We start from the raw sequence: 15,660 nt of genomic DNA on the forward strand, positions 1-15,660 counted from the left end.
CAACTAGGCGGGCTAAAATTTATTGTGAACCTAAGTTGATATGCAGGCCGGATCAAAATTTGCAAGGGGCCGGATTTGGCCCGTGGGTTTGACACATGTTCTTTAAGCACTTAGTGAAATGATGTAAACATTATATATATTTTATATATATATATATATATATATATATATATATATATATATATATATATATATATATATATATATATATATATATATATACATATATGTTTAAAAAACTTAAGATAATTCCGTAAACATTACATGTATGCTTTAAGCCCTTCAGTTAAATAACGTAGACATTATATAGCCTATGCTATAAGCACTTCACCTAAATTCCGTAAACATAGTACACACACATAGTGGCAAAATAAATAAACACAAAATTGGATGATATGGATATTTAATTTGATTTAACTTTACTAATAAGAGGGGCAGCTCAGCCAATCAGGGCAAATGGGCTGTTGCCTGGGCAACAATAGCCCGCACCTGTGCATGCCCCTTTTCTGAGGGTTGTTGCAGAAAAAATATTCTCTATTAGGAAACAAGTCTACAGCCATGCTAGCAGCTCGGCTTGGAGCTACATTCGAATGTACTCGCTCACATCTTTCAACAACCAATTGGAGTGAGATTACGATTCTTTTTATCTTTTGGGGAACGCAAGTGGGGGATGGGGGTTGTATGATCTTAATTATTGGAGGTACAATATTTCATTTCATATTTTAAGAGCACTGGGAGTGCATACATCTGCCAAGGCATGCCCTATCTCACAATGTTAAAGAGGCGCTATGCAGTTTGGGCTATTTCTTCGCTGTTTTCTCCCTTTTTGCTGGCAGGTTTCTCTATAGAGCTCCCCCTACAGCTTCGGAATAGATATTTGGCAGCTCCTATGTTTACTTGCGTCTGACTCCTTGCTTGGTCAGTCTGCCGTTTCCTCTTTCTCTGTTCCTCCGACAACGCTTTCCTAGCTTTCTGCTTCTTTTTTGCCGGCTCAGCCATGACGATAATGTGAAAAACTCCATCGCTACCGTGTTAGCCGGTTCCTAAATGGGCGTATGTGTGTAGTGCCGTGAAGCAATTCGTTACATCGCGAGACCTGATATCACGCGATACTTCCTGACGCTGAGGCCGGCGGCTCGCCGGCCTAAATTTGCAAGGTTGGTTTTTCCGCTCACAGGCTCTAGGGGGGGAGCGAGACGACCACCAATCAACCCAAAAAAAGTCACATAACCATTCTAATGACTCCGAAGCTGTTCAGTTAAGGTCAATTAAGCTAAAAGAAATTGCATAGTTCCCCTTTAAAACAGTGTGAATGTCCCCAGTCTGGAACTCCTCTTTCTGATTATTCCAACACCACATTAATGCAGCACAAATGCCCTACATCGCAAAATTAATGAAAGTGAAAAATAATCCACCCCATGATTCAGATCCGCTCCAAAATGTTCCACCAAGTTTTAATGAAAATCGGGCCAGTAGTTTTTCCGTAATCCTGCTGACAGACAGACAAACAGACCAATAAACGGACAAACGAACCAAAATCCTAACCTCCTTGGTGCCGGTAATAAGAAGCTGGGCTACACAACATTTGGAGTAGTTACCAGGGAACAAATAAAGAACTAACTTCTAGTGAACCATTAGTTAATGAGTAACTCCTAGTCACAAAATATAGAGTAGCCAGTGATTAGTTAATTGAGAAACAAGTGAAGAAGGAATCAGGAATGACCTGACAATTGATGAAGTACTTTCCTAATAATTCCCAATGGAGGACTATATAATACATGATGACGATGATTAAATGGAGTTTTGTAGGAGTAGTTCATTCTTGAAGCAACTTGTATATATGCTGCCATCTAACATTGGTTAGCTGACCATCCTCTTTGTTCATGTACAGCAACATTTAAACACTGACAATCCAGTCAGAACAAACTGTTTTCTCGAGATTTACCTCTTGGTATCGTAACGGCTCCTATAGGCCTAAAATCCTATTTCAAGTCCCTTTGGTTGCTGGGAACAGGGGATTGGCTAATAGGGACTGATGATTGACACCTGGATGAGTTGATCGCTCACATGTCCATAAATAAGAGTGCCTGTGCAGTCACTCTCTCTCTCTCTCTCCCCCCCTCCCCAAGACTGCTTGGTTTGTTTGGACTTTGGTTGATACACATCCATACACTACACACATTACTGATAAACTGACAGCACGTTTAACTTTGTTTATTTAAATAAATGTAATTTAATTGAGCAAATGTGTTCTCCACATTTTGTTAGCCAGGTCATGACAGTATATATAAAAATGTCAATCACACCCCTACTGTAATGAATCATTTCATCATCATCAAAATCATTTCCACTGAATGTGGGTGTCACATTACAAAAAATTTGTTGCACAATTTCCTGTGTGTTACTAAATAACCTGTTGCCACTTGTTGGTGCTTCAACTGTTTCCTTAAATTTTACTAATGCAATATCCCAAAACCTTGAGTGGGTGTATGATGCGCTGTAGGTGTGAGTTGCACGGCCTGGACCATTATGGAGGGAAAGTCTATGCTAAGCTATTTGAGGACACTTTGTTCCCACTGGTTTTTGGATGTAAATGCTATTGCTTAAAATCAGAACTGTGGACACACTGAGCAAAACAGAACATCATTTCACTGTCTTCTTTTCTGTACAGATCAAGAGCTAAAAACATTTAGGATATTATAACAACTATACTTAAATAACAGCTTTTAAATCTTACACCATGAGCCACTAATTCCCAACCATGATACATTCTTGAGACTTGAAATATTTCTCACTTGGGATATTAAATATACCGATATCTCTCTGAATTCGCTTGTTCTTGTCTTTGTATTCCCTAATTGTTATGAAACAATTTTTTTTGTGTGTGGTTCGTATCCTATCATCTACTGGCTTGACCTCTGTGAGTTGATTCTGAAAGCAGTTATGAGATCTCGGAGAACTAAGTGACACAGAGCTGGGTTCAGTTCACAATGTTCTGAAGGTTTAATGAGACACACAGGAATATATGCATTTTCTAACACTCGCTCCATTCCAGTCGATGACGTGAGAATAGATAGATAACAAAGGGTCACCAGAGGAAGGTAGGATTGGTTCAAAGTATACAGATAAAGATGAGAGAGGCTTTGTTCAGTTTTTTACAGAATGGAATGTAACAGATTCACAAGGCCAATACAGTAACCTTGACTAATGTATCTGTTTTCCAGTTCCAAACATTTGACAGGTTTTAGTTAGACTATTGTTGAAAATGGCTATCTCATGTTATTATATGTTGAAGTGAATATATTGCATGTAATTGATTAACAGTAGGTCTGGCGAATAACTCAAAAATGATAGTTTATTGATTTTTAGGGGAATCCTGTAGTGACAATATCATAATGTGTTATCATTTTACACATGTCTGTGGTCTCCTCCAGGCAGATTAAGGTCCATGCCTAGTAGCGTAAATCCAGTTTGAAGGGCTTGTCAGAATCAGATACAAATTGGAAAGAGACACACAGACAGAGAATCTGCAACTGGCTCCCAAAGCTGATTTACAGTCTGTCTGATTGTGAGGTAAAGTCACCATGTTGCCCTCTGGTGGCTATATTCAAGATAAGCGATACAGATGGGTCAGGGTCCCAAAGTTATGGAAGGTTATGGCGTGTGTCTCACACAGGCTTTGTCCCAGCGATGTACATCTGGTAAGCCATGCAGGAAATTCTATTTATTTACCTTGCGGAAATTAACTTGTCCTCCTCCATTAAGCCATTTACTCACTATGTTTACATACACAACATATTCCTACATTCCTAGAGCTGTTTAGGGCTAATGAAAATGAACATTCCACTAACATTCCCGTTTACATGCAGCCATTAAATAGGAGTTTTTTTTCCACATTTTTCTCGATAGGTTTTCCACCAGTAATCGACTTGTTTGACCACGTGAACCCTGCTTCCCTATTCAACCGCCTTCTTGAAAAGGTCGGTGTTGCGATATTTGCACATATCCAAAAAGCTGTTGATATCCAAGTATTTAAAAGTAGGTGTGTTCCTTAGGGCTGCCAAAGTTAATGCAATAATGGCGTGTTGACGCAAAATCGTTTCAACGCCCCAGTTGTTTTTGAAGCATTAACGCCGGTTCTGTTATGATTGCTAGTATGGACCATAGACTGTAAAAATAAAGTAATCAGTGACATCACCTCTTTGGTTTGTGGAGTGCAGTTTTGAAGCCAGGAGTTTGCATTTTGGCTGCCGCCATCTTGGCTATTTGGAGCCAAAAGTGATAATATTTAGACAAGAGGGCGGAGCTGAGAAGGATGTGGAGGCTAAGCCAGTGTCATGTATGGTTTCAATGGTGCTGTGCTAAGCTAGACGCTAAAGAGGGGATTTTCAACTGGCTGACGCGAATCATCCAGCAAAGATTTTTCGGCGGGTAAACAGAGACTTCTAGGCACTGCCGCCGTTCATTTGCATATACGGCAGTCCAAAGAGGTGCTTGAAAATCAGTTGCTTTGCTTTAAGTTACTGTCTAGCGCTAGCAAGCTACCCTTGGTTGGTAAGGTGCTACAGAACGCCAAACAAGATATTTTTAGGCCCAGTTCAGACAGTTCAGACAAAAACATGGACAATTTTCCAATTTCCAATTGTATTGGAATACATAAATAATAAAAAGAGGGTAATTGTGTAGGGGGAATTGTTTTTTCAGCCAGTACCCTGGTGGTTACTAAGCCAAAATTCGAGCTTCATTCCTTGCATGCACCAACCTCCTCATGAAAACTCCTGACAGTACTTTGTATTCAGTACTGGCCGGGGCTATGCTGTCCTCTGCTGGACAATAATGAAATGCAATGCACCTTTCAGTGTTGTGATTTCATCTTTGATTTTGTTATTTAATTATGACACAGTAAATGCAAACATGTAAAAACATTGCATTTCTCTTTAGTTCTTTATCTAAAAAATAATTTTTTTCTTTAGGCATTTGACATCTTCCATAGAAATAGTTTAGACAGATGAGTAATATTTCAGAAACAGATATAGTAATAACATTGCAATCAAAGGGTGTTTTTTGAACACCATGACACACCAATGAGCTTGTGTCATCATGGATGTACATGAGGCCTTATTATACACCCATGGATATACCATGCATGTGTATGATTTTACCTGACAGTCCTTACTCGGGTCAAATTTTTACACCGATTGTGTGACGTCAAACATCTGCGCCGAACTAAACCACGTGGGGACGTTTTTTGCAGAGGTAGCAAAACATCCGCAGTGACGCTTGCTCGTCCGTCAGCGAGCATGAAAAATACTTTTTTTGTTTCTTTTTGACATAAAAAAAAATATATATATATATCTCAAGAGAAAAAGCTACAAAGGTTTCGCTATCAGAGTCACTTTTTCTAGACCATGCCCAACGACCCCGACCCTCCTCCGGCTAAACGTTTCAAGCCGGGGTCTGTTTTCTTCCGTCAACATAAGACTAAACCTGGAATGCTGCTGCCTAGAAAGGGACATGTAACCACTCCGATAGACGTCCAGAGGAAACAGCTTCCAATCTACCAGGCCAAACCTCAGCTACTTAACCAACTGAGACAGCTCCACAATGCTATCCTGATAGGTAACGTTAAGGTGCTGCTCACGGCTACATTAGCTAATGCGGCTACTGCTGTCATTGGATCTTCACTTTTGTTTATGGTGCACTGTAATACGGACTAGTCTGCTCAGTGTGACAAATGTTGTATGCTTATAAGATTTGTACTCTGAAATATTGAATAATTAAAACAGAAAAGAAAACAACTCAATTAAAGGGGAAATCCACTCTGAAATAGAATGATGTTGTCAGCTATGTAATATTACAGCTCTGTTTTAAGTTAGTTTTCAACCAATTCAAACAGATCCACAGCAGTAAAGCCTAGTTCAATGATCGTTATAGCCTGAATTATTTTACCAACTAAATAAGTCATTTTGTATATCACGTGTAGGTGAACATAGTGCTCAGTAAATGTCATTTCTGCTCTGCAGATTGATGTCTAACTTGACCCATTCTCTCTCATGCATCAGGGGAGACTGGCTCTGGGAAGACCACTCAGATCCCCCAGTATCTGTATGAGGCCGGCATAGGACGAGCAGGCATCATCGCCATCACTCAGCCCCGGCGAGTTGCTGCTATCTCGCTGGCAGGAAGAGTGGCAGAGGAGAAGAGGACTCCGCTTGGCAAGCTGGTATGCACAATAGATGGTCTCCCACGTGTCTGCTTAGTCTGTTATAAAATATAAGGTTCAATGTGCCCTTAGGGGTTGTTGTTTTTTGTAAACAAACCAATCAAAGTTGTGTTTACATTCATTGTCACCTAAAGCTTGTGTTGAATGCAGTTCTCCCTCTCCTTTTTTAGGGCTGGGACGATAGGCTTTTGTCCCGATTCGATTCTTTCACGATTAGGGTTGGGCATCGAGAACCGATTCCTACTTGGAATCGTTTGGAGGATTTGGTTTCAAATCTGATCATGCGTTCCAAATTGAACACGCACAAGTTTTGGTTTCTGTAGCGGCCAGGCGTGTGTTGCAGCCATGGAGCACAGTAAGCGGTGCTCTAGTGTGGCTTTATTTTACATTGAAAAAGACCCGTCAAACTGCAACCCACCTTTGAATCAAAATCAAGCTTTCCTCTTATTTGCGAAATAGGCATGTGACCCGTTTCAACTCCACCACTCAAAGAATCGGAATCGAGAATCGCAATCAAAACGAAGAATTGGAATTGTAATCAGAATCGTTGCCCAACCCTATTCACAATACAATGAATTCTAGAAGTATTGTGATTCGATAGTTTTGAGTATTTTCTAAAAAGTCATTCAGTCAATCTCACATTTATTTCATTTGTAAAGAAGTACATAACATGTATTTTCTCCTTTCGGACCGTTTTGCTGGAAACAGATATGATGTAGTCGCCATCAGCGGCAACTATATATATATATATACACGACTACTTTTGACCGGTAGTGTGTGTATATATACACACTACCGGTCAAAAGTTTGAGGTCACTTAAAAATGTCCATTCCACTCCATTATAGAATACCAGCTGAGATCAGTTGCATTGTTTTTTTAACCAGGGCAGCAGTTTTCAGATTACATTATGTGCTTACATAATTGCAAAAGGGTTCTCCAATGTTTTCTCAGTTAGCCTTTTTAAAATGATATCAGATTAGGAAACAGAATGTGATTTTGGAACATTGGATGAATGGTTGCTGATAATGGGCAATGTAGATATTGCATTAAATATCAGCCACCCACTCAGATCAGCTGGTATTCTGTCTATAATGGAGTAGAATGGAAATTTGTAAGTGACTCCAAACTTTTGACCGGCAGTGTACATCTGCTTACAACTACATTGTGGTGTAGTTTCATACATACAGTGTTATAAACTATTTATTAAATGTTTATATACTGCTTAGGAAGGCTGAAAATATATATTCTTTCATTGTCTTTCTTTTTCTGTTGGTATAGAATTGAATTTCTCTGTTTGTTGCAATGCATTACAGATATTAGCAGGGATTCTGCAGTTGGAGAATTTGAATAATAAAATAATCTATTTTAAAAATTGTTGCAAAGACAAATGACGATAAATATGTGATTTCCCCCCCACCCCACCCCTACTAGATATACAAATATCAGTACTTGTAGTTAGTCTGTTTATAGTAAATTAACTAACTTCTTTTTCAGGTGGGTTACACAGTGCGCTTTGAGGATGTCACCTCCTCTGAGACGAAGCTGAAGTTCATGACAGATGGCATGCTTCTGCGCGAGGCCATCGGAGACCCCTTGCTGCTGCGCTACACTGTGGTGGTCCTGGACGAAGCTCACGAGCGCACCGTGCACACTGATGTGCTGTTTGGCGTGGTTAAGACTGCCCAACGCAGGCGCAGAGAACTTAATAAGATTCCCCTGAAGGTGGGAGTTCCATTTGTCTGGGTTTCACTGAGATATTTTACACTGGGCTAATCCCTTCACTGCATGGCCTAATGAGATTAAAAAAAAATAAAAATAAGCTTGCTCTAAATTAATTTCTAGATGCGGATTTTCTGCCTCTGCTGTGTTGATGTGTTTAAGCGTCTCCTTATATTCACCCAAGCCGACGCTTCTTTGTTATGTGTAACCCTGTCACAGGTCATAGTGATGTCAGCCACGATGGATGTGGATTTGTTCTCTGAGTACTTTAACAAGTCACCTGTACTGTACCTGGAGGGCAGGCAGCATCCCATTCAGATCTACTACACCAAGCAGCCCCAGTCAGACTACCTGCAGGCTGCGCTTGTCTCCATCTTCCAGATCCATCAGGTACACTTCAATCTTCATGGAGAGAGAAAAGTCTTAACAGTTGTACTGGGTTAGTGAAGTCTTAGTTCCTCTACTACAATGTGTTTTTTCTAGGGATCCTAGCCATTTTTCTTATTTAATCACTCATGTGTAATCATTTGTTTTTCCAATTTAAATCAAAGCCAAAACAATAGACTATCTTTCCTTTGGCATTATTATCAGCGTTGTGACCAAGTCATCTTCGCTCAAGTCCCAAGTTAGCCTTTTTTATACCCAAGATAAAGCACTCTTACCTGTAGTATCAGGTCTTAATAAAGAGAGAAGACAAGCTATTAGCAGCCCATCTAATACAATGGTTGGCTAGTTTGTTTCTAATTTTTTTCTTACGTACTATACCATGACTTTTTTCGACATACTATACTGTGGTGTATGGTGGCTCAGAGGTTAGTGCTACTCCAAATAGCACCAGCAAGTAGGCACTGCAGACTCTGACCCTGGTTCCATCCCCAGTCTGGCCTGGGACTTTGACTTTTTCAGCGTTTCTTCAACATACTACACTATGACTTTTTATCACTTTTTCCCGACATGCTATACTATGACTAATCTGTATTATGGTTATTGAGTTAAATTAATGTAATCAAAGCAAACTCATGACTACACGCAAGTCATCCGAGTCGTTCCACCACAGCGCTGCAGGGGAGGGTCTGGCTAGTCCACACAGCATTCCGGGATGGGAGAAAAACGTGCTCTGGTTTATTGGCATTTCTTTAAACCAATCACAATCCGCATGGGCGGTGCTAAGCGCCGGACAGAGCCACGGCGCCGCTGCGAAATAGCCTCGGGAAGGAACTTGTTTTGGTGGAACATGTGTACGTTCAAAAGTTGTTTTAGTCGTGCGAGAGAAAACTCAGATTGGACAGATAGTCTAGCTAGCTGTCTGGATTTACCCTGCAGAGATATGAGGAGCAGTTAACCATAGTCCTCAGAAATCCACCGGAGGTTAGAACGCCAACACAAAGAACATAGAAGGTGATGGACATCCGGCCGAAAAGAGGGACATTATAACACCTTGTTAATGTTAATGAATACGTTGTAAAGCCTCTATAAACATTAGATAGCTATTATCCATGCACAAATAATGATCTCTTTTTATAGATCTCCAAAAAAGATTTAAATGAGGCCAAGTGAATGTTGCTTGATGCTTTATTAACCATAGTCCTCAGAAATCCACCGGAGGTTAGAATTCCGACACAAAGAAACATCCGGCCAAAAAGAGTTAAATCCGCAGAATTTCGGAAGTGGAACATTGTGGATATAGACTATTGACTTACAAGTCCAAGTCATCAAAACAGTGACTCGAGTCCAAGTCAGCAAGCCACACATCTCTGATTATTAAACACAAACCGGTGGGTAAACAGCGTCCCGGGGTGCATGTTCATATACTGTGATGATGAGCCTTCTGTACACCGGAACAGAACACGGTTTTGTTGTTTGCACGCAGGAGGCCCCTCCGTCCCATGATATCTTAGTCTTCATGACGGGTCAGGAGGAGATCGAGGCTCTGGCGAGGACATGCCGGGACATCGCCAAGCATCTGCCCGACGGCTGCGGTCCCATGGTAGTAATCCCCTTGTACGCGTCGCTGCCCCCAACACAGCAGCTCAGGGTCTTCCAGCCAGCGCCCAAGGTAAAGGCAACAGTCAACATGCAGCAGGACCAGAGTAGTGTAGACACGGAGACATGCTTGTGACGTTAACAAAAAGCAGCCACAATAGTTTTCAGACAGAGTATCTGAAATCTGTGCACTGCTGCTCTCAACTGTTTGTGTTAAAGACCTGTCAATGCCAGACATGTTTTAGCTTTACTGCTTAAAGGCAGAAGTGCCACATAATGGTGCCTTGTTTTGTCAGCTGCATGTATTGTAGTCTAATTCTCTGTTATTGTAAACCTCATACGGAATGTTCTCCTCTCCTCCATCTTCAGGGAAGTAGGAAGGTCATCCTCTCAACCAACATTGCCGAGACGTCGGTTACAATCTCTGGGATCAAATTCGTCATAGACACGGGGATGGTGAAGGCCAAACGTTTCAATCCTGGTTAGATGATCCTGTCTTCACACACACATTCTGATATCAGCATAACCTTTGACACAGCATTCTTACTGAATCACGGAACACCTAATCATGACTTAAAAAAGAAAAAGAGGCAACACAAGTTTTTTATCACAGACCAGTAGTACATTTACTCAAGTACTGTATTTAAGTACAATTTTGAAAGGCACGTGTATTTTACTTATATTTAATGGGGAAAATATTGTACATCACTGCATTTACTTGACAGTTATAGTAACCAGTTACCTTCCCGATTAAGATTTTACAAAGCTGTTGAAAAGCTTACAAAATGAAATGCATCAGTTAAGATTAAATCAGTGATTTACAACCTTTTTGGTTTGTTAGCTTTTTCAAAAAAAGCAGTGTGTAGTTGTAGGCCCATTGTCATGTTTCAGATGTTTATAAGTTGACATGACTGAGACTTCTCTGGTGGTTTCATTTAAATAACTGATTAAGGGCTAAAAAAGTAATTAAAAAAAGTCTGACAAACAACAGCAAAGATTAGAGAAAGTAAAACAAGAATGTAAACACATATACCAAACTCATTAATCATCTCACAACCGTTCATATTTTACTTGACAGTGGAGGCGCATGGGAACTGGTATTAAAATGTATGTGTGATCTAATTGTACATGTGTTACCGTGTGCCTGTCAGACAGCGGGCTGGAGGTGCTGGCAGTGCAGCGGGTTTCTAAAGCCCAGGCGTGGCAGCGAGCAGGTCGGGCTGGCAGGGAGGACTCGGGCTCCTGCTATCGCCTCTACACAGAGCCGGAGTTCGACAACCTCATCCCTATGACTGTGCCTGAGATCCAGAGGTACTGTAGGACACCTTCTGTTTTTCATACGGATAGTAAAGCTCAGAATGTGCCGATCTGCAGCAATCTGAGTCTCTCCCACATGATGATATATTTAGGTCAGTGTGATTGAACGGTCTGTTCGTGTGTGTGTGTGTGTGTGTGTGTGTGTGTGTGTGTGTGTGTGTGTGTGTGTGTGTGTGTGTGTGTGCGTGTGTGTGCGTGTGTGCGTGTGCTGCAGGTGTAACCTAGCCGGTGTGATGCTGCAGCTCATGGCCCTGGGGATTCCAGATGTGATGAATTTTGATTTCATGTCCAAGCCTTCTCCAGGTAAGATGCATCATGGATCACTGTGCACCTCTGGTCATCCAGGAGGGCTTCTATCTCGTAGTAACCTCTTATGTTTATCTCAGAGGCCGTTCGCTCGGCTCTGGAGCATTTGGAGCTGCTGGGCGCTGTAGATAGGAAGGAGGGGCAGGTTTTCCTCACTGCTCTGGGAAAGAAGATGGCCAGCTTCCCTCTGGAGCCTAGATATGCCAAGGTAAAAAAAAAAAAAAAAAAAAAAAAAAAAAAGTGCTGGGACATACAGTACATGACAGCCACATGGTCACACACGCAGCCCAGATAGAATTCAGTGTAACCCTTCCCCGCCTTGTTTGCTCCATCTTGCAGACCATCCTGTTGTCCCCCGACTACTCCTGTTCTGAGGAGATTTTGAGCATTGTGTCTCTGCTGTCAGTGGACACCGTGCTGTTTAACCCCCCTGCCCGGCGGGACGAGGTGCTCGCTGCACGCAAGAAGTTCTCCTCCAGCGAAGGAGACCACATGACGCTGCTCAACATTTACAGAGCGTTCAAGAAAGTCAGCGGTAATAAGGTGAGTTGAGCTGGGTGAGTAGGGCAAGGAAATGGATGCGACTAAGCTAAATCCAGAAGTAAAATTATGTTGCTGAGCCACCTTAAATCGGATGTGTGTGTCTACTGTTTTAAGGAGTGGTGTCGGGAAAACTTTGTCAACAGCAGGAACATGGGTCTGGTGAAAGAGGTCCAGGCGCAACTCAAAGATATCTGCCTTAAGGTACACATCTGAAAATCCTTAAGAATACTGTGTATGTGAATGTTCTGTGTATGGCTTGGCAATATTATCGGACATCAGTATTAGTATCAATTGTCACATTTACCTTTGTAACGATTAATGAAATTATGTCTTTTTCAGTCCCTCCAGAAAAACGCGATTATGCGATCGCATAATTCAATGCATAATCAGCCAAAGTTGAAATACGCCGCACTTTCGCCGCATACATTGCCGATTTCCGCGCAAAATATGCGGGGCTTGCATGATTTCATAATCCCTGCATTTTCGTTGCAAAAAAGTCACATATATCTTAGCAGAAAGTTGAAAAATGTTGCATTTACTTCACACAAGAGCAGCCATTTTCCCCTGTTGCCATGGGAACGCTATGAAATGACGTAATTACGCGACGTAAACATCATCGAAAAGCAGGGTGTTGATGGAATCACTTTTTTCCTCTTTTTTTATCAAACTGCAAGTTCCCGCAATTCCATCGCATAAAATTGCATAAATATCCCGCATAGTCCATCGCATTTTTTAAGAAAACGTGCCACATAATCAAGGATTTTTGCCCGCAACAATCACAAAAAAACTTTTCTGGAAGGACTGCTTTTTAGATTCATCTGTGCATGAGAGAAAAAAAAGCAAAATCATGTTTGATGTTTCACATCTTTTGCAACTATCAAACTAAGTCCTAATATGCCTACAAATAGACTATAAACATGTTTATGGATGCTGTTATCTCCTTCCATCAGGAGGATGTTTTACGGTATGGAATGACATTACTTGATGATTACGATTGTGTAATGGACTTGTGCGTCAGCAGCAGCTAACCTCCTGTTCTGCTTATCGATTCACCAGCTGAATTTGAAGCTGGAGTCATGCGGGGCGGACACAGGGAACGTTCGCCGCTGCCTCGCTCACGGGATGTTCGTCAACGCTGCGGAGCTGCAGCCCGACGGCAGCTACTTAGCTCTGGACACCCACCAGCCCGTGGCCATCCACCCCTCCTCCGTCCTGTTCCAGGGAAAGCCAGCATATGTGGTGTTCAACGAGCTGCTGCACACCTCCCGCTGCTACATGAGAGACCTGTGTTTGGTGGATGCCGACTGGCTGCTGGATGCAGCGCCAAAGTACTTTGGCCGCAAACTCCACCCGACCAAGAGCTAACCAATAGGGAAACAGGACTGGAGTAAATCTCTGTGAGGACACCTTCCTCAAATCACCCAGTGGCAATAACGCTGGAAGATGTATTTTCTTCACAAAGATGAATTTGGGATAAAGACACTTATTGATTTTCATTTGCAAATCAGAACGGAACCTTTTCTGTGTAGTAAACTTGTCTGGATTTCACTACCTCCCAGTTGGCAAGCATTTAGCATGTGTCACTGCAGCACAAATCTGCATATTGAGGCCTCACAACTTTGACTTCCTGTAAGACTGTAATTCAAATTTTATAAATTGTGTTTCTTCTGCCTGGTAGTATTTCATCTTGCCATTTGGCCACCTGGAAGAAAGAGTCTTTTTTTTTTTTTTTTTTTTTTTGAAGTGTCGTGCATCAGTTCTTTCAACGTTTGCATGCATCTTAACAACACAGATAACCTCACAGGCGCAGTTCTTCAATAAGCATCGTCTGATATGATTTATATGTTTGTTATTTCTGAAAACAAAAAACAAAACAGACTTGCTGAAATGCTATTCTCCATATGTTAATCTCACAAGATAGTGTACTTAGTTGTTAAGCCACCTACCGAACACGATTCAGAAATCTATAGTAGACTGGAATGGTTCTTTTCAGTGTATTTTTGAATAATAACGACGATTTAACAGTCTTTGGAATGTTAGCTTCTCAGAAGCGAAGTAAAGCACTCTTGTCTTAAGCTATCCCACCATGTAGTCTGGGGTTTAAACAAAGTGGTCTTAAAGGGTTTTATATATGCAAGGGTGGTAGATTTTCCTAATCTATGAGGTTAGGTAAACACAAGAAAATATGAACATCACCAAAGTTGGAGTTAGAATATGATGTTTTTACATGTCACAGTGACATGACTTTGCTTTTATAATGCCTCTACATGCAGCACTTGTCTTGTCAGCCTGTGCATGCCTTTTCTCACGTCTATGATTGTATCACCAGTTCCCCAAATACATCCACATGAGGAGAAGTAGCATGCCTTATTCTCCAGGTTCTACTCTTTCCTGTTGTATGTTACTCAGCCCCTACACAGACTAACCACAAACGTATGCTGACAACATATGTATGCAATGCATGGAGATTATAGCTAACGATCTGATCCCTCAGGTCTTTCTTACTTTGTAGTATGTAAATCCAACCATGTTTAGGAATAGGATGGATTCTCTTGTCTTTTTTTTTTTTATTTATTTTTACACTGGACTCAGGATTCTACATTATATACTGTAACCTGAATAAATTACATAAACTATTTGTAACTATTAAAAATACCAAACACCAAATGCATCTGAGGTAGAGAATTATCGGACCATGCTACAACAAGATTGGGTGGGGGTTTTTTTGTCACAAAGGAAAAGTAGACCGTTTAGGATCTGCATGTTATAAAGTTTGTAAGATTAAATGCACGCCTTTGTTGAGAGTTTATTTTAAGATGACTTAATATGATTTGTTACATAACCACTATTGATATCATTTCTAATAAAAATGGAGTCACTGTCCAGCAGAACAAGTCTACATGTAGCAAGTAAAGATTCAGAGGCATAGGGGGATTTTTCACTGTTTGGCTTTGACACAGTTATGGTCCCATAGTCCATATCTGTGAGTACCATATCAGATCTAAAAACGTTCAAAATTAGTGTTTTGGATGTTACAGAAAGCGTAATTCACTACTAATTCCAGCCATTGTCATTTAGCCATATTTATATTTGCACATTTCCAAGTTATGCAGAATCGGATGAACAGACAAGTGATACTTTGGTCTGGTGTGTCGATGAATTAAACAGAGCATTGACGTGTATTTACAACTTGGTAATATGATCTGATTACAATACATTTATTTCACTGATTTGTTTTATGACAAGTGAAGTGTGGCTGTCCTGGGTTGGTTGTTTGAAAACAGCTCCATCTTCTGACACCAGGGCTCCATGTCTAAATGATGCAACTCATTACCCTGAGAAAATATAGAATGATGCAACCCCTTCCTCCAGGATGTCCATGTCCACTGTAGCCAGACACTCATTTTAGGTCATGGATTTAGATTTGATAGCACAGCTGATCTTGCGTGTTAAAAACCATTCTAAAATTTGTCAAATGATATAAGAGACAGCCTATTCTTGTTGTAATGATGCTGGCCTTATTTGTATTTTTGTGTCCTGTCGTCTCCCAAACCTGTCAGTTCCCGAA

At 41.0% G+C, this 15,660-nt stretch overlaps 1 protein-coding gene across 1 annotated transcript; it reads left to right on the forward strand.

The window, feature by feature from the left end:
* Window positions 1–5,246: 5,246 nt before the first annotated feature.
* Window positions 5,247–13,762, forward strand: dhx33 (DEAH (Asp-Glu-Ala-His) box polypeptide 33). Its single transcript, XM_028595053.1, has 12 exons — window positions 5,247–5,619; window positions 6,063–6,223; window positions 7,719–7,946; window positions 8,163–8,333; window positions 9,814–9,999; window positions 10,296–10,407; window positions 11,078–11,237; window positions 11,458–11,546; window positions 11,630–11,757; window positions 11,889–12,092; window positions 12,207–12,293; window positions 13,149–13,762. The coding sequence occupies exons 1-12, from the start codon at window positions 5,409–5,411 to the stop codon at window positions 13,455–13,457; spliced, it is 2,046 nt and encodes a 681-aa protein (XP_028450854.1). The 5' UTR covers window positions 5,247–5,408; the 3' UTR covers window positions 13,458–13,762.
* The last annotated feature ends 1,898 nt before the right edge of the window (window positions 13,763–15,660 follow it).

The sequence above is a fragment of the Perca flavescens genome, chromosome 13 (assembly GCF_004354835.1).
Source record: "Perca flavescens isolate YP-PL-M2 chromosome 13, PFLA_1.0, whole genome shotgun sequence".
NCBI classification, from domain to species: Eukaryota; Metazoa; Chordata; class Actinopteri; order Perciformes; family Percidae; genus Perca; species Perca flavescens.